The sequence below is a fragment of the Pempheris klunzingeri genome, chromosome 5 (assembly GCF_042242105.1).
Source record: "Pempheris klunzingeri isolate RE-2024b chromosome 5, fPemKlu1.hap1, whole genome shotgun sequence".
Classification (NCBI taxonomy): Eukaryota; Metazoa; Chordata; class Actinopteri; order Acropomatiformes; family Pempheridae; genus Pempheris; species Pempheris klunzingeri.
In genome coordinates this window covers 1,070,106-1,093,260 of record NC_092016.1, presented here as the reverse complement: position 1 = coordinate 1,093,260, position 23,155 = coordinate 1,070,106, and the positions used below count along the sequence as shown (strand labels likewise).

The 23,155-nt window shown below is 43.4% G+C and overlaps 3 protein-coding genes across 4 annotated transcripts in view; all 3 read left to right on the top strand.

Annotated features, from left to right (window-relative positions):
• LOC139200906 (small ribosomal subunit protein eS17) overlaps nucleotides 1-23,155 on the top strand; it is a 164,418-nt gene that overhangs the window by 71,519 nt on the left and 69,744 nt on the right. The window lies entirely within an intron of this gene.
• LOC139200902 (uncharacterized) lies at nucleotides 1,871-13,864 on the top strand. Of its 2 annotated transcripts, XR_011584305.1 has the most exons (14): nucleotides 1,871-2,368; nucleotides 2,469-2,562; nucleotides 2,638-2,725; nucleotides 3,467-3,812; nucleotides 4,494-4,587; nucleotides 5,750-5,837; nucleotides 6,251-6,557; nucleotides 7,171-7,264; nucleotides 8,454-8,541; nucleotides 8,903-9,221; nucleotides 9,996-10,089; nucleotides 10,237-10,324; nucleotides 10,817-11,601; nucleotides 12,893-13,864. XR_011584305.1 is itself a non-coding variant. In XM_070830071.1 (13 exons), exons 1-13 carry the CDS (start codon nucleotides 2,194-2,196, stop codon nucleotides 11,363-11,365), a joined length of 2,424 nt encoding a protein of 807 aa, XP_070686172.1. In that variant the 5' UTR covers nucleotides 1,871-2,193; the 3' UTR covers nucleotides 11,366-13,864. The 2 variants fall into 2 exon arrangements, 1 of the variants encoding a protein (XP_070686172.1); XM_070830071.1 differs by having other exon boundaries at nucleotides 10,817-13,864.
• On the top strand, nucleotides 16,456-22,695 carry LOC139201853 (protein FAM3C-like). Its single transcript, XM_070831283.1, has 10 exons — nucleotides 16,456-16,514; nucleotides 17,833-17,871; nucleotides 18,314-18,397; nucleotides 19,398-19,472; nucleotides 19,552-19,654; nucleotides 20,204-20,262; nucleotides 20,345-20,395; nucleotides 20,488-20,572; nucleotides 21,782-21,908; nucleotides 22,393-22,695. The coding sequence occupies exons 2-10, from the start codon at nucleotides 17,844-17,846 to the stop codon at nucleotides 22,480-22,482; spliced, it is 702 nt and encodes a 233-aa protein (XP_070687384.1). The 5' UTR covers nucleotides 16,456-16,514; nucleotides 17,833-17,843; the 3' UTR covers nucleotides 22,483-22,695.

The following is a 23,155-nucleotide window of genomic DNA, read 5'->3' as shown; positions in this document are numbered from 1 at the left end:
TTCTTTTGTCTGAACTGGTCAGTTTCCAACATCATAGAAAAAAAAACTTTACAGGAGGTGAAATGTTTGATCAACAATCAAATCAGGTGAGGATTCATTTTCTGTCATGTGACCAGTCGACTAAAGCAAAAGTATAAAAAGCGGGAATGAATCACAAAGACTTGCAGGGACATTACAGGACATTTTGATATAATTTCCTCCTGATTCAGACACTCCAGTTTTTAAAGAATGTTAGTTGAAGACTCTTATTTTGAAATGTTTCACTCGGTTCCGGTGCTGAGTAACCCGGAAGTGGTGCTGTTGACAGCTGCAGCAGGATGATGCTGTGATGCTGAACAGGTTCCCTGCAGAGCCGCTTCCTTCCTGTCAAATATCAATAAATCATCCGGTTAATTATTCACCAAATCTGATTCTTTCTTGTTTTAAAGGGTTTTAAAACATTTTGTTTATGGATCACAAGATTATTCACGAGAAAGACACAATAAATGTGACTGAGGTCCATTAAATTACACATTTGTTTTATTATTAACACAAAAAAAAGAAGTTCCTTAAAATATTCTCTACATAATCAATAAATCAGTGTATTTATTATTATTTGTTCACTGTAGTGAAACAAAAACTGGATAAAATACAAAGCACATTAAGACAATATAAGAAAATATGAGTATATTATTCTAAGTTATTATATCTATTAATACTTGATGTGAATAGAAAGTTAAAAAACAAGCACATTAGAATACAGAAGAACAAAAACTTTTATTTTAAGTAAAAATATAAATTGTAAAATATTATTAAAAATGAATAGAATTGTTCATATGTATAAGAAAGTAAGTAAATATTAAGGGGTTGTTTAAGGTGGTATTGATTGTTAATAAACTCCCCTCCCTGATGTAATCTTGTATTGATTTTATCTTATCATCACTATTATTATTATTATTATTATTATTATTATTATTATTATTATTATTATTATTATTATTATTATTATTATTATTATTATCATGATACAGGATGAGTCCTCTCATTCAGAACAAAACAAAGTTCTCAAAAACTCTCTCTAAAACCTCATTTGTGGTACAACTAAAGGAGAATTTCAACATTTATGCTACTAAATCACTGAATGCATCTACTTATTCTTAATATGAGTCTTACATTACTGTTTTTGTCAATGTTAACAGCTCAGAAGGAAACAGATGAGCTTTGTTCAGTAGAGATAAATATTCAGTACTGTTGATATTTATCAAGTAATGTCGCTGAGGGCAAAAGGGCAAAATAAGATAAGATATTCTTTTATTAGTCCCACGAAGGGGAAATTTACAACGTCACAGCTGGAGATTTATATCAAAAATGTACAGTTAAGACAGAGGAGGTATGAAAATAGAAACAATATAATATAAAAAAAGAAGGGGGAGATATTAGGAAGTATTACACACTGTGAAGTGGAACAAACAAAGAATTTAATACAGACATAAACAGACAAAAAGGGAGACAGAGCTGAACAAAGTAAACACACATTTAACTTTAAAACATTCAAGATCTACGCACAATGTAAATATATATAAATATAAATTCATATAAATGTGTATATAAAAGCTATATCTAATATATATAGAGAGTAATACAAAAACAAACCATGATAAAGTATTTAATCATATATATCATACAAATATCAAACGTTTTATAAAGTGAAGAAAATGTAAAAACACTAATTACTATATTTATTTATTTACATATAAAAACTGTTCACTTTTATTTCCGTCTCCGCCCTCGCGAGCTGCAGTCACGTGACGGAGGGCAGGCCGGGGTGGGGTTATCTAACGCACCCTCCTCTCACAGCAGAGGGAACGGGATGCTGCTAGCTCCGGTAACGGTAACGGCTCTGTTCACCCGTTTACTCTCTCCGGTGAAGATGGCATAAAATACCGTCAGACACCGGGAGGCAGAATCAGCCCGAGCTAACGGAAACCGGGGCCGGTGTGTGGCGGGAAGCCCGCCTCCGTGTCGGTTTGTTGTTGAGGTTAGCTACCGAAGCTAGCTTAGCAGCCCGCCTGTGCTAACGGTTCATGGGGAGTTAGCCCCGGAGGAGACGGCCGGAGCTGCGGTGAATCTGTACCGGGGCCGCCTCACAGGATGGACGGAGACACGCTGCTGTAGGAGGCGCTGCGCCGGGAGACCCGCAGGATGCGCTAGCGGATGTTAGTTAGCATCAGGCCCGAGCACCAGCACACTTCCTCCCCTCCTTCCTTCCTCCCTTCCCTCCTTCCTTCCTCCCCAGCTGCCCCCCGAGCACAGACCCTCTCCTCTTCCATGATCACAATGGAGTCAGTCCTCAACCCGCTGCCCCAGTTCCCAGAAAACTCCTATAAAAGTAAGTAATGCTGATATTTAGTGTGCTAATGAGCCTTTTAACCTGCCAGAGCCCTGACCTCTGACCTCTGACCCCTGACCTCTGACCCCTCCATCTCCAGTGACTGAGGAGGACGTGAAGAGGCTGATTGAGTTCAGGGCGTCCAACGAGGCTCTGTTCACAGGGAAGAGAAACTCAGCCAAGATAGCGTGGAGGTATGAACCAGGCTTTGGCTTGTGAAGCCACTCTGTTGTTTCCTGTGGGCTGACGCTGCTGCTGTGTGTCCGCAGCACCATCCTGAGGGGCCTGGGGCTGGAGGGGAAGCTCACAGCCGACCAGATCGCCAAGAAATGGGACAACCTGCGGACAAAGTACAAGGTAACGTGTGATGCACGGGGACTTTGGAGGATAACTGACATTATAAAGCTCTACCAGGACCAGTTTTTAACTTCACTTGAGTTAGAAATGACTAGTAGGTACAAAAGTTTTGGAACTGGTCCCAAGTTCTGCAGGTTAAAATAACTGTTTTTGTCAGTGGAGTCTTAGAAGAAGTCACTGGACTTTTAGTTAAAGGGTAAGATTGTTTTTGCTTAACCTGAAGCAGCGGGTTTTTTGCTCTCTTCATACACACCAGACTCCATTCACAAAAACAGTCATTTTACCTCACAGAGCACAGGAGTTGCTGGTCTACGGCCGCCTCAATCGGTTAATTTGTTTCTGCTATTATGAGTTTAAACATGTACTGTGTTGGATCCAAACTAACCCTTTAAAACATGAAAGTCCAAAAATAGCACTAACTAACTAACCAATCAAGGCAGCAGAAGACCAGCAACTTGTGTGTTTTCCAAGATAAAATCACTGTTTTTGTGAATGTAGTCTGGTGTGTGTGCAGAGAGCGATATAACGGCTGTTTGTGGTTAAACCAAAAGGATCTTCCAGGTCTCTCTCTGTAGGGATCCTTTCCATGATGCTGTCACACGCTTAGAATAACACTCTGAGCCTGTCAGTGGATCAAACAAAACAAGAGCTCGGGATTAAATATAACAATTTGTTAGTCTGGATTAGTTGAGCCACATGTGAAGAACAAGGCCCAGGTATGAATGTTGTTGTGTTTTCCAGGACCTGAAGCAGCCCTACCAGGGCCAGGACAACATCGGGGGGGTCGTAGAGTCGTGGCCTTGGTTCCACATCATGGACGAAGCCATGCAGGGTCGCCTCTACAACAGCAACCTGGTTCTGAGCCCGGAGACCGCCAACAATGCCGCTCACCGCTGCAACAGCCAGCAAAACCAGCAAAACCAGAACCAGGAGAACACCGACATCCTGGAGTTCCTTATTAAAACAGAGATGGAGGACACGGTGGCAGCAGAAACTACTGAGGAGGATGGGACGGTTCACACGGAGGCCCCTCCTGCTGAGGGAGTCCCAATGGGCTGGAGGAGGATGACTGAGTGCTCCTATAAAAGTAGGCAGATTTTGGTGTTTAAATGGTACAAAACTTTCTGGTATTGGTCCAGTAGATCACCTCAGCCAGCTGTGGCAAAACAGGCTGTCACGGCTGCAACGTGATAAAACCACAGACAGACGTTAAATCAAGCTCTTCACACACACCAGACTCTGTTGATAAAAACAGTAATTTTACCTCTCAGAATATGGGAGTTGCTGGTCTACTGCTGCCTCGATCAGTTAGTTTGTTTGTGTTATTGTGTGACTTTGGTGTTTTTAAAGGGTTAGTTTGGATCCAAACTAACCCTTTAAAAACACCAAAGTCACAGCAACAAGACCAGAAACTCCTGTGTTCCGAGAGGTAAAATTCCTGGTTTTGTGAATGGAGTCTGGTGTGTGTGCAGAGACACCAGGATATGGACGGAGAGGGACCCAGGGATAAAAATATCTTCAAAACTTATGTGGAATTTTGAATTTTTGTGGCTGTTTTTGACAGGTTATGATATATTAAAATTAAGTTTCCGAGTTGCTGTGCTGAAAAATTCATGGATTTATTCTTGGAGTTTTTAGCTTTCTGTTTTAAAATCCCACACATTCTGTTGTCATCTCTGCATTTGAATCATTCGTCCTCTTCCAAGCGGTTTAGTGTGTCTAAATCCACCTGAAGTGTCTTAACTGTCTGTGTCCGTCTGGTTCACAGTGACTGAACCAGAAACGGAGAGAATGATCAAACTTCGAGCAGCGAACGAAGCTCTCTTCACCGGCAGGAAACATTCAGCCAAACCGGCCTGGAGGTGGGTCAAGTTTCACTTTTATTTCCTTCTCAAACGCTCTCTTCACTTCCTGCACCAGGTCCAGAGCAGTCAGTGAGAGAAAGGCTGAAGCTCAACGTACAGACTCCCAACTCTTCCTTTAGAGCTGGTTTAATATGTGTGTAAGAGCTCTGTTTTAAGGGAAAACTCTGGCATTTTTAAACCTGGGTCCTATTTGTACATATTCTGGTGTCTAAATGACTGGTAGGTGCTAAAAGTGTTGGAATTGCTCCAGTAGATCGTCTCTCTTCAAAGCCACCAGACTCCATTGAATAAAACAGTAATTTTACCTCACAGAATGATGAGAGTTGCTGCCTCAGTCAGTTAGTTTGTTTGTGTTATTGTGTGACTTTGGTGTTTTAAAGGGTGAGTTCAGATTCAACACAATATTTGTGGAACACACAATAACACAAACACACTGACTGATGGAGGCAGCAGCAGAGCAGCAGCTCCTGTGTCCTGTTCTCTAAAATCCCTGTTTTAGTGAATGTAGTCTGGTGTGTGTGCTGTTTGTGGTTAAACCAAAAGGATCTTCCAGGTCTCTCTCTGTAGGGATCCTTTCCATGATGCTGTCACACACTTAGAATAACACTCTGAGCCTGTCAGTGGATCAAACAAGCTCTTTTAGTGGACCTACTGTGATCAGGTGCAGTTGTCCCAAAGGATCACGTTGCAGCCATTGCAGCCCGTTTGGTGGCTGCTGGCTGAGGTGATCTACTGGACCAGTTCCAATACTTTTACTACCTAAAGAAGGAGTTTAGCAGATCCAGGTGTGTGTGGTACATACACGTAAAGAAACGTATCAACACAGGCAGAGAAGAAGAAAACTGCATGTGGATAATGCACGGGTCAAAAATATTAAAACAAAAATAGTCTCACTAATTAATTCAACAAGGATGTCGTCACGTCTTGTTTTAGTCCAAAACCGAAAGATGTTTAATTTATGATAATTTAAGACAATAAAAATCAACATAGTCTGAGAAGCTGGAACCATCAAATCTTTGCTTAAAGAAATGACTAAAACTTTTAATTGTTTCTCGTTTCTCTTTTTGATATAATTCCCATTTTTCGTGCCCCCCCAGTCCCACGCTCAGACGATGCTGAAGAGTCTCACAGGTTTCACCCTGAGTGTCGTTTCTTTCAGAGCCATCCTGTACGAGCTGGGTCTGCAGGGGAAGCTGACCACGGACCAGCTGGCAAAGAAGTGGGACAACCTGAAGAGGAGATACAAGGTAAGTCCCACCGCCTCCGACGCCAGAGACAACCGACCACGACTCACAGTGACGTCTCTGTTAGGGTGACGTCTGCTCCAAAAAACACCCGACTGACTTCTTATAATTGATTCATCTGAATCAAATTGAATTATTACACGGCTTTGTTGAATGAATGCTCGATTCTGATTGGCCAGTTAAAACAAACCCCCTCAGGACGCTTTGCCTTTAGCCCCCCTTTAGTCTTGGCTCTGATGACCCATCCCTAAGAACAGGAAGTGTTTTCCTCCATGAGGCCTGATGTTGTGTGGAGAAACGATGGTGTCGGGCCGCAGTGACGTCCCTGTGAGTCGTGGGTAACGAGGTGGGGGCCGAGTGGGCAGGAGGATAAAGTCCCTCTGTGGACGATCTGTAGAGTCTTCTGTCTCTACCAGGAGCTCAAGTTTCCTGCCCGAGGCGTGGAGACCAACCCCAGCTCCTGGCCGTGGTTCTACCGAATGAACGACGCCATGGAGGGACGCTTCGCCGGGGCGGCGCCCATCCTCACGCCCATCGTGGAGGACGAAGACGAGGACTGCGAGCCGCTGTCGCCGACGCCCAAGAAACGAGCCCGCCGGAGCCGAGGGGGGATGGCCGAGTTCCTGACGGAGTCGGAGATGGACCTGCTGGTGGATAACGAGGACAAGAACGGATCCACGGCTCTGGGAGAGCTGCACCGCATGGCCGAGTTCACCTACAAACGTAAGAGAGGCTGGGAAACTGTGTGTGTGCATTGCATCATGGGTAATGTAGGGGTCAGGACCAGGAAGAAGAATATGGGGAATATAAAACATGACATCTCTGCTTCTGCTGCGTTTTCTTCTTTGACTGACTTGACGTATTTAAGACAAATAACAATAATTCTAACAGCACAAACATGATGTGAGCTGTACCAGTGAGGAGGAAGTGCTCCGGTTCTTTACTTAGATTATTTATTTTATTTATTGTCATTTGAGACGAAGAAAAGCATCAAATTCTTTCATTTAAAAACCCTGAATCATCAAAACGTTTGTTTTTGCTCAAAAAAATGAAAAATAATCAACTGATTGTTTTATTTCCTTTCAAATGATGAATTCAAGTAAAAGTATTAATGCTGCAGAAGAGTCAGTGCTTTTATTATTGTTATTATTAGATTATATTATATATCACTGATGTCTTAACATTTAAGCAGCATTTTAATGTTTTGCTGTGGAGCCAGTTTTAATACTTTTCACACTGTTTGATCTTTGATGTTCCACATGAATGTGGGGTAATAAAGTGAAGTAAAGTACCTGATAACTAGTAATAAATGGACCGTCTCTGACTTTCATCACAGTGACTGAGGAAGACACACGGAGACTAATCGAGTTACGAGCTGCTAACGAGTCTCTGTTTACCGGGAGGAGGAACACAGCCAAGCCGGCCTGGAGGTAAATGTATGAAAGATCTGCAGTGATGTTCACTGGACTGAAATATTGACTCTCTGCTCTCTGAACGCTGCTGCTTCTTCTTCTGGTGACGTCGTCTCTTGGAGGACCTTCTTCTTCTTCATGTCCCTAAAATGTGTCCAACCTCAGCTAGAAGGTTCCAGAAGTCAGTGAAGCAGAATGAGTGAGAAAAGACTTCAGACATGTTGTTCATCAGAGGAGACTAAAGAAAGACAGAGAACATGTTGATCCAGAACAACAGGAACACTATAGACCTCCACTACACACTGACACACTGACTAACTAGCACACACACACACTATAGACCTCCACTACACACTGACACACTGACTAACTAACACACACACACACTATAGACCTCCACTACACACTGACACACTGACTAACTAGCACACACACACACTATAGACCTCCACTACACACTAACACACTGACTAACTAACACACACACACTATAGACCTCCACTACACACTGACACACTGACTAACTAGCACACACACACTATAGACCTCCACTACACACTGACACACTGACTAACTAACACACACACACACTATAGACCTCCACTACACACTGACACACTGACTAACTAGCACACACACACTATAGACCTCCACTACACACTGACACACTGACTAACTAGCACACACACACACACTATAGACCTCCACTACACACTAACACACTGACTAACTAGCACACACACACTATAGACCTCCACTACACACTGACACACTGACTAACTAACACACACACACACTATAGACCTCCACTACACACTGACACACTGACTAACTAACACACACACACTATAGACCTCCACTACACACTGACACACTGACTAACTAACACACACACACTATAGACCTCCACTACACACTGACACACTGACTAACTAACACACACACACTATAGACCTCCACTACACACTGACACACTGACTAACTAGCACACACACACACTATAGACCTCCACTACACACTGACACACTGACTAACTAACACACACACACACTATAGACCTCCACTACACACTGACACACTGACTAACTAACACACACTCACTATAGACCTCCACTACACACTGACACACTGACTAACTAACACACACTCACTATAGACCTCCACTACACACTGACACACTGACTAACTAGCTGCGTTCTGTCCACAGGGGGATTGTGAAGGAGATGGGTCTGACGGGGAAGATCACACCTGACCAGGTGGCCAAGAAGTGGGACAACCTGAAGACTAAATTCAAGGTGATGAGCGGCAGCCTCACCTGTACAGTACGCTGTGTGCACGGTGCAGCATCTTGATTGGCACTGATGAACTGAAGTTGTTGATCAATCAGTGAGTCTTTATTGATAACTCACCATGTCAGGACACGTTTCACACCAGAGCAGGTCAGGATCAAACATTTTTCCAATAGCTGCCATGTAATGTGACCGTTTACCAGAAATACTAATATTTACACAAACACACAACTCTGATGTTGTTTTAATGAATATTTTTATCTTCCTGTGAAGTGACGCTGTGACTCTAAAGCCCTTCACTGATCTGCAGCCAGTTATAGATGTGATTGATCAGTTCCTTGTTGAACATTTGCCGGTGTGTGTGCAGGACCTGAAGTTTCCTCCTCGGGGGATGGAGGGCCAGACGAACCCGGCCTCCTGGCCCTGGTTCCAGCTGATGTGCGACGCTCTGGAGGGCCGGCTGGCGGGAAAAGCCCCCCGAGTGACGCCCGTGTGGAGCAGCGAGGAGGACGGCGTCTTCGGCTCGTCGCCGCCCCGCGACAGAGACTGTTCGATGGCGGAGAGGAGCAGCGTGTCGGAGCTGGAGAGCATGGTGGGGGGGGACAACGCCGAGGCCGATGGGAACGTGACGTACATCGACGCCAGCGGAGAGGAGTGTTCGACGCCGTCAGACCTCTCCTACAAAAGTACGACAGGTTCAGTCACCGCTTCAGTTCTGTGGAATATAGTTTTAATGTGTTTCTGTCGTTTCTAGAATATTAGACACTAAACTATAAAAGGCTGTTGAGATAATGGAGGAGGATGTTATCCATTTATCTACAGCGTCTCTTATTCTAACCTGTTTAATCACCGTTTGATCAATCGGCTTTGGATTCTGTTGTGTTGATTAGTTTACCAGCTTCATAGTAGTCTGTAGTACTAGTAGTAGTAGTCTGTAGTAGTAGTAGTCTATAGTACTAGTAGTCTGTAGTAGTACTAGTAGTAGTAGTCTGTAGTAGTAGTAGTAGTAGTCTGTAGTACTAGTAGTAGTCTGTAGTACTACTAGTAGTAGTCTGTAGTAGTAGTAGTAGTCTGTAGTACTAGTAGTAGTAGTCTGTAGTAGTACTAGTAGTAGTAGTCTGTAGTAGTAGTAGTAGTCTGTAGTACTAGTAGTAGTAGTCTGTAGTAGTACTAGTAGTAGTAGTCTGTAGTACTAGTAGTAGTCTGTACTAGTAGTACTAGTAGCAGAAGCCTGCAGGTGTAACCAGGTGTTGTTCTGGTATTTTATTCTCTTTAATAATTCCAAAACCTTTCGCACCTCTTCGTCCCTTTGAACCCAGAACATGTAAAAATAGGTCACATGTCCAGATGTAAAGCTTCTTCATCATCCACATTCAGCAGCTATTTATTGTCCGTACACACACACACACACACACACACACACACACACGTCTGACTGTGCTGCCGTGTGTCTGCCACAGTGACGGACCAGGACACCAGGAGGATGATTAAACTCCGAGCTGCTAACGAGGCGTTATTCACCGGCAGGAGAAACGCTGCCAAAGCTGCCTGGAAGTAAGAGACTGTGTGTGAGAGAGTGTGACAGAGACAGAGAGAGAGAGTGTGTGAGAGTGAGAGTGTGAGAGAGTGTGTGAGAGTGAGAGTGTGAGAGTGTGAGTGTGTGAGTGTGTGTTCACGGTGTCTGTCCTCACTCTCGCTCAGGGCCATCCTCAAGGAGCTCGGCCTGCAGGGAAAAGTCTCAACCTACCAGATGGCAAAGAAGTGGGACAACCTGAAGAGGAGATACAAGGTATTCTGCTAGCAGACACACCTCAGACCGGAGCCCAGAGGTTAGTCCGCCTGTCTGTCGGCCCGTCTGTCTGTCGGCCCGTCTGTCTGTCGGCCCGTCTGTCTGTCAGCCCGTCTGTCTGCACCGGCTCCTCCTGAAGACGTGAACCTTTAAGAGCTTTAAAAACAGACGTGTTGATTCGAGTCTAAAAAGGCTCAAACAGCTGCTTTGGGTGGGGACTATTTTCTGCGGCGGATTAATCCACATTTGGGATTTGCTCCTCTTCTTCTCTGTTTTTATCTCCTTCTCGTCTCACCTCATCCTCTTCTCTTCCTCTCTCTCCCTTCTCTCTCTCTCATCTCCCCCTCTCTTCCTCTTTTCCTCTCCTTGTCTCCTCTACACTTTTTCTCTCCTATTCTTGTCCCCACCCCTCCTCCTCACCTCCCCCTCTTCTCCTTCCCTCCTGTCTCTTTCTCTCCTCCTCCCCCTCCTCCCTCTCCTCCCCCTCTCTAGGATCTGAAGTATCCTCCCGTGGGGATGGAGAGCGTGGCGGACGGCTCCTCCTCCTGGCCGTGGTTCCACCTGATGAACGAAGCGATGGAGGGCCGCCTGGCGAGCAGCGCCCCCCTCCTCACCCCCGTCACTCAGGACGACGACCAGCACCCCGACCCCGCCCCCAGACACCGGTCCCGCCCGGCTCCCCCCGCTCCCCCCTCCTCCTCCTCGGACTACGGGCAGGAGGCGTTCGGCGACGGCGGCGAGCAGAACCAGCGGAGCTCGGAGGCGTGCGACGGGCCGCTGGGGGGGCTGGAGAGGGAGTGGGAGATGGTGGAGCGGGAGAGGGCGGCGCTGGAGCGAGAGAGGGAGATGGTGGAGAGAGATCGGGCGGCGGTGGAGAGAGAGCGGGCGGCGGTGCAGGCGGAGCGGCTGTGGCTGGAGAGGGAGCGGGCGGCGGTGGAGCGGGACAGAGCCATGGTGGAGCAGGAGAGAGCCACGCTGGACCAGAGAGCGCTGATGCTGAACTCTGTGGGACACTCCGGACACCTCAACGCCCTCATGTAGACCGCCACGCTCGGGGGACGTAGACCGTCCCCGCAGAGACGTGGAGGTCTGGAACAATCGCAGACCTCAGAGGAGGCGCAGACCTGGAGCTCCTCCGTGGAAGGAGACGTGGTGGCTGCTGGTCTCCCACAGAGAAGGACGGAGAACTGACGCTGGGTGTCTGGTCCCGGTCCCGGTCCCGGTCCCGGTCCTGGTCCTGGTCCTGGAGGTGTCCACCACGTGGGCATGTAGACCAGGTAACAGGAGAGCTGCACAATTATCAGTTTAATAATCCAGTGAAGGTTTGATGATGTGTCGGCGCCACGTCGAGGGAAAAAGATTTTCAGAACAAAGTTTTGACACGATGGAGGAAAACTGTTGTAGTTTTGAATGAATTTGTCATTTTAAAGGGGAAATATCAGAAGAGCGGCTCCTTCAGAGGGAAGGAAGTTATTTAATAACTTCCTTCTTTTATGAGATTAAAATCTCAATATTCCAACTTTATTCTCGTAATACTTCTTCCTCTAAACCCTGAGAGTTGTTTCCCCTCTGTCGTCCACTGAACTAAAGTGTTCTTTTAAATAATTGTTGTTCGTGTTGTTCGACATTTTTACAGTTTTTTAAACATTTTTACTCGGTGCTCTCTGATGTCTGCTGTAATCTCTTCCGACCTCTGAATTTCCAAATAGTTGGAGGTGATTTTTCTGCGTAGCTTTAACATCAGGAGCGTTTCATAGTTAATTAATCTGCCTGTTCTTGTCGATCACATGTGCATCAAATGTAAGAAAAGTAAGAAACATGGAGTATGTGAGGTGTCTCGATCAAAAGAAGTTTAGTTTAGTTTCTGTCAGCTTTAAAAAATCATATTTGTACATTTGAAACGACCTTTTTAAACCAAACAGTAGAAAACCCTGTTACAGTAACCCGGAGCTCAAAGAGACTTGTTTCATTTGGTCCAACCAACATTTATAAACCCAAAAATATTCTATTTACTGTAACGTAGGAAGGAAAACAGTCCATCCTCACGTTTGACAACCTGGAAATATCACTTTGTCAGTTTAACCTCTAAGAAAACCATGAATGATCCCATTTTTTAAAGGTTTTACTTTAACTTTATGGTAATTGTGCAGCTCCTCCTGCTCAGACGGCTGGTGGTGACCAGTGCTCCCAGTAGACCGCCTCAGTACGTAGACTGACCCGTGCTGGAGCCGTCTCATCGCTGGAGGTTTGACGTGAAGCCACATTAAAATACTCTAACGTGCGTTCAGTGTTTCCACAGACGGGATTTCTTTGGGCGTCTCACCCGAACAGAATCGTCCCACTTTTATTTTTATTTACAAAACTATTTTTTTTGTATTTTTTTAATTTAAAATCCATATTTAAAACCGTGTATGTTCATCACATGTAACATTACGCTCAAGTCACGGCATGAAGGTTTTTCCAGAAAAGACTCTTCCAACACTGAAAAGTATTAAAAGGCTCGTTTATGTTGCAGCAGACAGAATAACGTTGTTTTATGTTTATTGTATATTTTCATACAAATCACAGATCGGGAGCAGGACGGCACGCCGCTGACGCTTCTTCATGCTTCAGACGTCCTTCCTGCCAACATGAAGGAAATTATATTTAAAGGAGAACTGTTGTATTTTTAAACCAGAGCCCAAATCTTCCATGTTTTGATGTCTCAATAACTACAAGTTACAAAATGTTTCAGCAGTTTAAGGTTTTATGTATTAAATGGTTATATCACTCTCTTGTAGTCTGACACACCAGACTACATTCACAAAAACAGCTGTTTTACCTTGTGGAATTGCTGGTTTACTGCTGCATTGATCTATTAGTTTGTTTGTGTTATTGTGCTCTAAAGACTTAGTACTGATCAGAAACAATGTTTGTGAAACACAATAACACAAACAAACTAACCAACAGAGGCAGCAGCAGACCAGCAGCTCCCTTATTCTGTGAGCTAAAATCCCTGTTTTAGTGAATGTAGTCTGGTGTGTGTGCTGTTTGTGGGTAAACCAAAAGGATCTTCCAGGTCTCTCTCTGTAGGGATCCTTTCCATGATGCTGTCACACACTTAGAATAACACTCTTAGGTGATCTATTGGACCAGTTCCAACACTTTTAGCACCTACCAGTCACTCAGACACCAGGATGTGGACAGATAGGACCCGGGGGTAAAGATATCAGAGTTCTTATTTAAGTAAATAAACTATAAAAGTGGCCTCTTTGGACTGTTTTTTTTTTTTCCTTTGTGATATTATTTCTCGTCACCTCAAGTTTTATAACTGGAGCTCAAAATTCTTTAGTCAACAACCTGCAACGACTTAGTCGATTAACTGTCTGAGTCGAGTTTCAAGCAAGAAAACCCCCAGTTTCAGCCTCTGAGTCCAAAAGTCTTCAGGTTATTTCAGTGCCAGAGAAAGAAAAGCAGCAGTTTTAAGGTTGTTGATATATTTTCTGTTCTGATGGATTTTAAACTAAGAACTTTATGTTTTTGTCCTCAGAGACAAAATAAAACCAAGATGAATAAATCAGATTTTTCTGTAGATTCCTACATTCAGTCAAACGAGGCGTTCAGGTGCATTTATTTAAAGGAAATGTGACGCACGCAGCTTAAAACATGAACCCCGTCTGGCGGTCGACTGTCCTGCTCCTGACTTGTTCATGCTGTAGCCTCCAAGAAACGGACCGGAAACATGATGATGATGATGATGATGATGATGATGATGATGATGATGATGATGATGCTGCCTCTGGTTACCATGGCAACCGTCTGATGGGCGCCGGGTGACGAGGCCGACGACCGAGTGTTTTATCTGCATCAACTCTTCACTCGTTCACGCTGGAGGAAAAGAAGAATGTTTATCTGAAGATGTGGGAGCGATGGCTGCCGATACTGATCAATACGTTGTTTTGTTTTTTCCCCAATATATTGATCTCATCAATCAGGGGGAAGAAGTACTCTAATCAAAGTAGTAGCAGAGTAAAAATACTCTATTACTGGTTACAGTGCTGCATTAAGTTAGTGAGCAATCTTTGAGGATTAAAATAACTTGAAGTATTTGTACAGAATAATAATGTGATGATAATTATTGATCCTGTGTTGATCATTCTAAAGAGCTTTCACACAGCTGTGGATTAACCCACAAAAATACTTCATTTATTAGTTAATTCATCATTTGTATCAATTATCTGAATGTGCAGAGTAAATAAAGCTGTCAGATGAAGTTAACGCAGTAAATATGACGTAAATATTTACATCTGAGGAGGAACAGAAGAAGAAAGTAGCAGAAAATACTCAAGTAAAGTACAAGTACCTCAGAATGATACCAGATTACTTCTCTCTCCCTTAAAAACCTGAAGGATCAACACGTTGGTCAGCTGATGTCCTGCTAGAATAAGTTTATATGGTTTAATGTTTTTCCTCCGAACGCCTCGTTTCAGAGGAACAGAAACAATCTGCGGTGGATTCAGGAGGTCACATGACCAGCAGATCCCCTTATGACATCACATGGGGAGCCAAATCTGAACGGAGTGTTTTCACACATTTACTGGAAGCCGGAGAAACGGACACGGAGTGAATGTTCGTCTCGAGCAGATCATCTTTGTTTATCTGTGTTGCTCACTCCAGTAAAAGACGCTAACGCTTGTGCTAACAGCAGCTCGTGTTTCAGCTAACTAACGAAAGCTGGAATCAGGTTACAGACCGTTACTCCCCCACCACCCGACACGTTGCCAGGGCTTTAATACTTTAATGAGTTATGCTTTGAGCTACACCTTATTTACTTTACTTGTTTTGGTGCATGGGATACTTGGAAACAAAAAAAATTGTGATATTTTATGGGTGTGTTTGTACAGACTCGCTAGCGCCCCCTCACAGTTTTCAAAGTCGAAGCCCCCTCCTTTCGCTTTGCCCTAGAAAGATGACATTTGGTGAGCACGTGTGTCACATCCAGACCTAAAGAAAAGCCTCTGGGACCCATAATGTCAAACGCACAGGACGTCCAGTATTTTGCATAATATGTCAAAATTTGGTGCATTTTGGGTCATTTTTTGGGGTCATAAAAGGTCAAACTAGTTGTTTTTTTTTTACGTTTTCATAAATTAGCGTAATTAAAAGTCTGTTTAATTATCTATGAGCAGCTCCCGTCTGCAGTGCAACACTGGAGTAATGTGACACGGAAGAAAACATGGAAAACACAAAGACGAGATATTCCTAAAATAAGATATTCCTAAAATAAGATATTCCTCGATCAGTCCCACGACGGGGAAATTCTCTGGAGGCTTCTGCAGTTGTAGAAAGTTTCTATTTTTTCCTATAATTTCCAGATTAAATGACTGAAGTAGGAGGACAGAAGTGTTTTTCCTTTTTCCTGTCTATAAATGGCACAAAGGGCCAAAACTGGCACACCCTCAGGGAGGAATTCAAATTTGGCCGTCACTGCGTTCCCACACTGATGTTGTCGGACCAGTTTCAGACACGATCGTCCCTGTTGCATTAGAGCAGGAGCAAAAATACCTGATGACACCATCAGCCTGGAGGCATGATGTAACGGATCAAATGCACTACAGTATGTACAAGAATAAGTGAATGCACCACTGTTCAAATGCACTACAGTACATGCAGCAGTAAGTGAACGCACCACTGCTTAAATGTAGTAAATCACATATAACAGTACGTGAACGCATCACTGTGCAAATGCACCACTGCTCACACTGCTAAATGAAGTGCACCAGTCAGTGAACGCACCACTGTGTACTCTGATATAAATGAACGTGTTTGATGAATGAAAGCAGAAGGTAACTTCATATCTATAAACAGTCCCTCGTTCACTTTATAACTTTATCACCTGGCCAGGTATGGTGGACTCTGCCCCCCCCCCCCCCCACCCCTGGGTGCAGCTGATTGGCTGTAACCTGGTTGTCAGGCCGAGGGAGGCGGAGAACAGGACCGACCTGTTTGTGTCCCGGGAGTCCGAGTCAGCGAGGCCGACCGTGGGAGTCATGCTCACCGTCCGAGTGGGTCAGTGCTCTTTGTTATTCCACCTTTCCGCCTCTTTTCTCTCCTGCAGCAGCTCTGCGTAGGATCCGTGGGATCCACAGGGCCACAGCGGCAGGTTTGGTCCGGAGAGAGCAGCTGAGATTGTGTGGGTGCACCTGCACAGGTGTGTGGAGACAGGAAGTAGATCCCCTACAGGATCAAGTCCAGGTCTGAGCCACTTGTTGATCTGTTCCTGCACTTATTCCTGCTGCAGGAGCTGTTTTCTTCCTCTTTTTTCTGTTTTAATCATCACCTTCTTCCCTGGTTTTAAATAAGTTAGTTAGAAACATGAATCTAAACACAAGAGATTTTTATTTTTATTATTTATTTACTTCAGATTTCTCTGTTTGCTTGTTGCCACTCAGAGCTGATCATTTAGGAGTCCGTATAAAAGTCTGTCCAGTCTGAGGATTTTTGTTTTTCTGGATCTTATGTGACAAGAAACTCAATAATTTGGAGCTTTATAATATTTTGTGTCATTCAGATTATTATTATTATTAATTGTTGAGTTAAAAAGGAGGTCATGCTCTTAAAGTGGAGTATTTTTCTTCATGGTGTCTCTGTGGGATCTGTTGATTAATCGATCAGGTTCATCAGTATTCTCATAAAATCTGATGCACAAATAAATGCAGAGGGATTTAATCTGTAAATCTTTTCACTGTGTCTCTAAACTGATGTCTGTAGTTTATTATCTGTGTGTCAGCTTTAGTGTTTTTAATAAATATATAAAAAGGTTGTCAGGCAGAGAACTGAGAGACTCATGTAGCAGCGAGTTAGCTTAGGTAAGCTAAGCTAAGCTAAGCTAAGCTAAGCTAACGTTAGCCACTGCTGCCACACCTTCACTTCAATAACAGCCGACCAATGACAGCGTTCGGTCTCTTCTTCTCCTTATTCTTCTTCTTCTTCTTCTACTACGTACAAGTGATGATAAACAAGCTGCAACCAGGAGTGAAAGAAACAAAACTAAAGAAATTAACACATTTAATTAGCGACGATTCTAATAATTTGTTTTGTTTAAGTAAAATTCTTCTTCTTCCAAAACCTCAAATGTGACAATTAGCTGCATTTATATAGAAGTAGATCAGTAATCTGTTACTTTCCCCTCTGGAAAACTGTAAGTTGGTTTTGTTTTACAATGTTTTTCAAAGACAAAATGATTAATATTGGTGATTAATTGGTCTGATCAGTTTAACTAACGGCTGAAACAATGAAACAAAATGACAAACAACACAACAGAAAATAGAAAAAGTCAAATAAAAGGTGAGTAAATGAATTTAGTTTGAGTCTTTAGATGATTCAAGTTTCAACATGTGACCAAAACTGGCCGATTAATTAACGATGGAAATGATCTTCTGATGCACCTGTGGAGGAAAGTGAACACCTGTATCGTCAGTTATCGTCACCTGTATAAATCAGTTCATCAGTTTTCTCTTCTTTAACAGGGAAAATAAAAATGGCAAGACGGACAAGCTTCAAAGGAAGTAAGTCTTCGCTCTGTGTGTGTGTTTTATTACTGTCGTCACTTCCTTATTGATTATTGACCCACTCAGATTATAGATGACGTCACTGGTTTCTCTGCTTCAGATGCTCCGATAAGTTTCCACCTTCATTCACGTCAGCAGATCACGCTGAGCCAGAGGGGCGGGGCCGGAATATTCCAAGAAAGAAGTCAGATTTCTGAGATTAAAGTTGTAAATTTACAAGGAAAAAATGTTCATAGGGTGATGAAGGTGATGAGATGATAAAGTGATGAAGGTGGAACACACTCTAACTGTTCGTCCAGTTTGGGAGCCGCTGCTTTCTTTACTTAGAAAACAAACTGGACGGACGGACGTCTCTCTGACTTTGTTGGGATCGAGTCTGACTGGTGTAGCTGGTGACACAGTAAACACAGTCTGCCCTCTGATTTGTTGTCTCCTGCAGGGGTTTTGCAGTGCATGCTGGTGTTGGTGCCGGCGGCCATCTTTATCACCTTAATCCTGCAGAAATACAGCGACCCATTCAAAGGTAAAGGAGCATTTAAAACCTCTTTTATCACACACTGAGTTCTGTTTCCTCATAAGTGGTTTTCGTTTGTAGAAAAATGAGACCGGGTAAGGTACATCTTATCTTTACATCCCAATATCACAATGACAAATGATCCTAAAGGGATTTTACAACAGCCGCTCTTCTTTATGACAACGTATTGTACATAAAAAAAGTAATAGATTATTGAGCCGGGCTGTGGGGGTGATATTCTGAGTAAAAGACTGATATTCTCTGAGATTAAAGTGGTGAATTTATGAGAATAAACAATAATATTACAATAATATTCTCTGAAAATTATACAATAATAAATTTACACAGTAAGAAATTATCAGAGATTAAAGTCACAAATTAGGGAGAGAAAAGTTTGGAAGGTTTGAGAAGGAGATGCTGTGATTCGCAGAGTATTATTCCTGTAGTGGACGACCTCATCAGATTATATTTTGCAAATTGATTTGGGAGGAAGAAAATACTAATACTAGTTACTAATTTTTGAGAGTTTTATCTCTCAAATTTACCTCTTAAATCTCGACTGCTCAGAATATGACCCCCCTCTCTGGCCTATTCATTTATTTAATTATTCATTCATTCATTCATTAACTTCAACGACCCCAATATGGTGTCACAGTTCTTACCACCTCCATTTTGGTAAAGAAAAAATAAATTGTTAATGTTAACTGGGAAGAAAAGGAAGAAAGCTCAGGAGGAGGGATCCCTTTTCAGGGCGGACAGACAGGAAGTAAATCCCGTGTGCACAAAACAGAGCAACGTATGGATCCAGGAGGACTCGTGTCACATGACCTCCTCATCTGATGGACAGACGACACAGAATAAAACAGTATCATCTGCGTAAAGACGGATTTTACAACCGCACACGCAGAGAATAGGACATTTCTTACTAATAAAATTTAGTTTAATTTTGATTTACTGGTTTCTGTGGAAGTTTTGATGCTTAACTCCTCTGTGACTCTTGCTGTTCCAGCTGATGTGCGTCGTGCTTTATCCGAAGCCTCAGACGTGTCCCGTCAGAGCACCAAGCCACCCTCTAAACTGTCAGGTTAGTGATCGATTCAATCAATGAGTTGCTGACGTTCATCTGACGGGGGCTTAATAAATGTTCTGTGGTTCCTCTCCAGCTTGTGATACAGTGACAGACTGTCCAAAGGATCAGTTCAGCTTCTTCATCCGCAGCGGAGCCGCCAACGTCTTGGCTCCAAAGATCTGCGTCCAAAACAAGCTGTAGGTGTTTCCTGTCTGACTTCTTCGTCTCCTCAAACTCTTCCTGCTCTTATAAGTCAGCTGATTTGGTTTATCGTTCCATCAGTTTGAAACCTCTCAACAACTATTGGATTGTGATGAAAGTTTGGACAAACAGTCAGAATAAATGGTAATGACTTTAATGACTTTGCAGGAAGTGCACTGGGCTTTGAGGCTACTTCGGCAAAGTGGCCAAACCGTGTAATTACACATTAACGGTTTCTGTCGTGTGACGCCGTTCGGCCCAAGAAGACTTTTCTCCACAGACTGACTTTGTCTAGCAGACGTCTAAACATCAGCAGATACATTTATTTGAGCTTCACAACTTCTGTGAAACGACTCAGAACAGAAGTTGATCCAGTCGGTTCAATAACATTTGGAACGTCTATCCACAGTGGAGCAAAGACTTCCATGTCAGTTTGTTCCACCTCGTCTTACGTCTGTCTGCTGTCCTCTGATCCGCCGGCAGTTGTTGAGGTTGTTTTTCCAATTTTCTTCAATGTTGATGACGGCAGATCAAACTTTTCTCAGGGTTCTTGGATCGGTGCTGAACAACGCCGGGCCGGGAATAAACATTGTTATACTAAACGGTGAGTGTTGAACTAATAAAACACTGCACCACTTCTACTTCATCAATCATCCTTCATAGTATAAAGTCTCTGTCTTTAATAGGTAAAACAGGAGAAGTCATAAAGACCGAACACTTCAACATGTATGGTGGCGGTACGTAACTACCATGTGCTCCTCTGTGTTCGGGTGATTTCAGGACATATTGGTGAAAGATTTTAACGATGGCCGTTGTTTTTGTGTTGCAGATGTGAAGCCTCTCATCGCGCTCCTCAAGAACATTGCCGCAGGCTCTGCTGTGCTGATGGCGTCCTACGACGACCCTTCGACAAAGTAAATGTCTCCTTTTTTTACCTTTTACTGTCAGCAGAGAAACTGATGCCGTCAGCTAATGTTCAGGAATCTCAAAACCCAAATTTTGAGTTGAGGAACTAAGCGGTGTAACGAAATCAGTGGAGGATGTGTGTGCAGGTCTTTAGCTAACAGAAAAGAGTCAAAGCGTGGATGGATGTTTTATTACCAGTTTATCCAGATGTCCTAAACCACTTTATTTGAAGGTGAACACACCTGAACTTGTTGCCATTAATCTCTTATTGAACAGGGAGTTATGGGAGGTGCTCTAAGGTCAAAGTTGAGCCAGAAAGTTGGTCTTCGCACTTCAAGACAGACAGTTTGGTCAATAATTTCACCAACCAGTCAGACTCCTCCTTCCTGCTGTTGCTGTTTCCTCTTTAAATCTTTAAACTTTCCGCCACCAGGAGTCAGTGTTGAGCTCGATACAGATCAATCAGAGGGCACAAGTCCTGCGGAAATAAGCGACAAAAGTGATAAAGTATTGATAAATTCAAGGCGACCTCTTACCGAATCGACAAACTAGGTCTCTGCCCAAGTGACTGCAGAGGACCAGCGACTGGCGTACTGGACTTTTGTCGTCACAGTAACGATAATAACCATGTTATTAACCTTGAGAAACGGTTGGTTAGGTTTAGGCACCAAAACGGTTTGGGTTCAAATGAATCAGTTAGTTTTTATACACGTTTCGATTAGTGATTGTTGACTTTTGGTGTCATACGAAGTCTCCTGGCTGAACTTCCTGTGTTTGATTTGTCCAAACATCCCAACTTCCTCCTATGAGGACTTTTGTTTGTCACATGACTTCCTCCTTTGCTCCCGTGATGTTTCCTAATGGCCACTAGCGGTCGCCACCTAATTATAAATGTAAAGGAAGCGCCGCAGGAACGAGTCCTGAAACTTCTCGTACTTCTATACAAATTTATAATGTCCTCCTCTACATGTCAGAGGGAAACAACGTACTTTACATTACATCTACTTTGGTAGCGTGATTACATCCCATGATGCATTGCCGTAGATTAAACTACCCAATAAGATGTAAAGGCGTTAAAATTAGCAGTTTTAAACATCTGCAGCAGGAAATTTAATCCAAAAAACGTCAGATTTGACAGGAAAACATTTTACTGCTCTGTGAGCTCGGTGCTTGCCTTAAAGGACGATTCCACGCTGTGCATTTGTGTCTGTTAACAGGTTAAATGAAGACGCGAGGAAGCTGATCGCTGAACTGGGAAGCTCTGCTGTCCAGTCACTGAAATTCAGAGATAACTGGGTGTTTGTTGGTGGGAAAGGAGCCGAAGTGAAGAGCGCCTTTGAGAAGGTAACAACTAGCAGCTCATCTGCTTTTTATATTGATTTATCTGAACCTGTTAAACCCTTCACCTGGTCCATCACTGAAAGTCATGTAGTGCAACCAAATTAATAAGAAAACACAAAGATATTTAGGATTAATAACCAGAACAGTTGCAGCCCGTTTGGTGTCTGCTGGCTGAGGTGATCTACTGGACCAGTTCCAACACTTTTACTACCTACCAGTCACTCACACACCAGGATGAGGACACAGAGGATCATGGGTTAAATCTACTCAGTGAGCTTTAGAAGTGCTGGAAGGTGGATTTTGTTCCCCTTGCACAGAGCCATGCTAGCTGTTTCCCCTTCTTTCCAGTCTTTATGCTAAGCTAAGCTAACCAGCTGCTGACTGTTGCTTTAAGGGTAACGGGGCTGAAATAATGAACCAATTATGTTCTTGATAAATGAACTAATTCTTTGGTCTGTGAAATGTTTTCTGTGTTTGTTCGTTCCAGCACCTGAAGAACGACAACACAAAGAATAAATATGAAAAATGGCCCGAGCTCATCGAGCTGGAGGGGTGCATCCCCAAATACCTGGAGTGACCCGCTGCTTCACCTTAAAGGACTATTCCAGCTTTTAAAGCCAAAAGCAGGGGAAACGGGACGGGACCGGGTCGGGGACGGTTGATATTTGTACTGTAAGACAGAAGGGCCTGGTGTGTAACCTGAGCCAGTTCCTGCATCGTTAGAGGTAAATACAGAGAAGTGAACCTGCTCCCGACGCTGCTTCCTCCTCTGGAGAGTCTGACAGGCAGCCTGGACGCTGATTGACAGACTTTCCTGTTACTGTCTGAGTTACTGTGAACGTCTGTTCAGGGTTCTTTTACTTTTATTGCTTTATAACCGTCATTACAGATGATCTCAGGCACTGTCGTCTGTTGTTAGTGGTGTTGGAGTTCTGCATGTCCTGCTGGATTTTACACATCCAGTGAAGAAGAGTTGAATCCACAGGACTTTAAACTAAAACTAAAGGTGCATTCAGCTGTTCTTTGTCTCCTTATACAGTCACAGGTGATGTCCCAGATATGTTTTACTGGGGCACAAGGCCAGGGGCTGTTGTCCGTCAGGAGTGTAGTCAGTTACATGGGAATATTTGTAATTAGTAACGTAATCTGTTGGATCTAATCTGAATACTTTTAGATTACTTCAAAATTAAACACTGAAAAAGTTCCACCTTAAACTAAAATAAATGGATGCAGCCTCAAAAAAGTTCCAC

What these genes read in the sequence shown, in the direction of transcription:
- LOC139200902 (XM_070830071.1), top strand. Translation starts at nt 2,194, where the DNA reads ATGTTAGTTAGCATCAGGCCCGAGCACCAGCACACTTCCTCCCCTCCT. An exon ending in CCCAGAAAACTCCTATAAAA is followed by an intron (nt 2,369 to 2,468) that starts GTAAGTAATGCT and finishes CTCCATCTCCAG; the next exon opens with TGACTGAGGAGGACGTGAAG. An exon ending in ACAGCCAAGCCGGCCTGGAG is followed by an intron (nt 7,265 to 8,453) that starts GTAAATGTATGA and finishes TTCTGTCCACAG; the next exon opens with GGGGATTGTGAAGGAGATGG.
- LOC139201853 (XM_070831283.1), top strand. Translation starts at nt 17,844, where the DNA reads ATGGCAAGACGGACAAGCTTCAAAGGAA. An exon ending in GCCACCCTCTAAACTGTCAG is followed by an intron (nt 19,473 to 19,551) that starts GTTAGTGATCGA and finishes GTTCCTCTCCAG; the next exon opens with CTTGTGATACAGTGACAGAC. An exon ending in TGAAGAGCGCCTTTGAGAAG is followed by an intron (nt 21,909 to 22,392) that starts GTAACAACTAGC and finishes TGTTCGTTCCAG; the next exon opens with CACCTGAAGAACGACAACAC.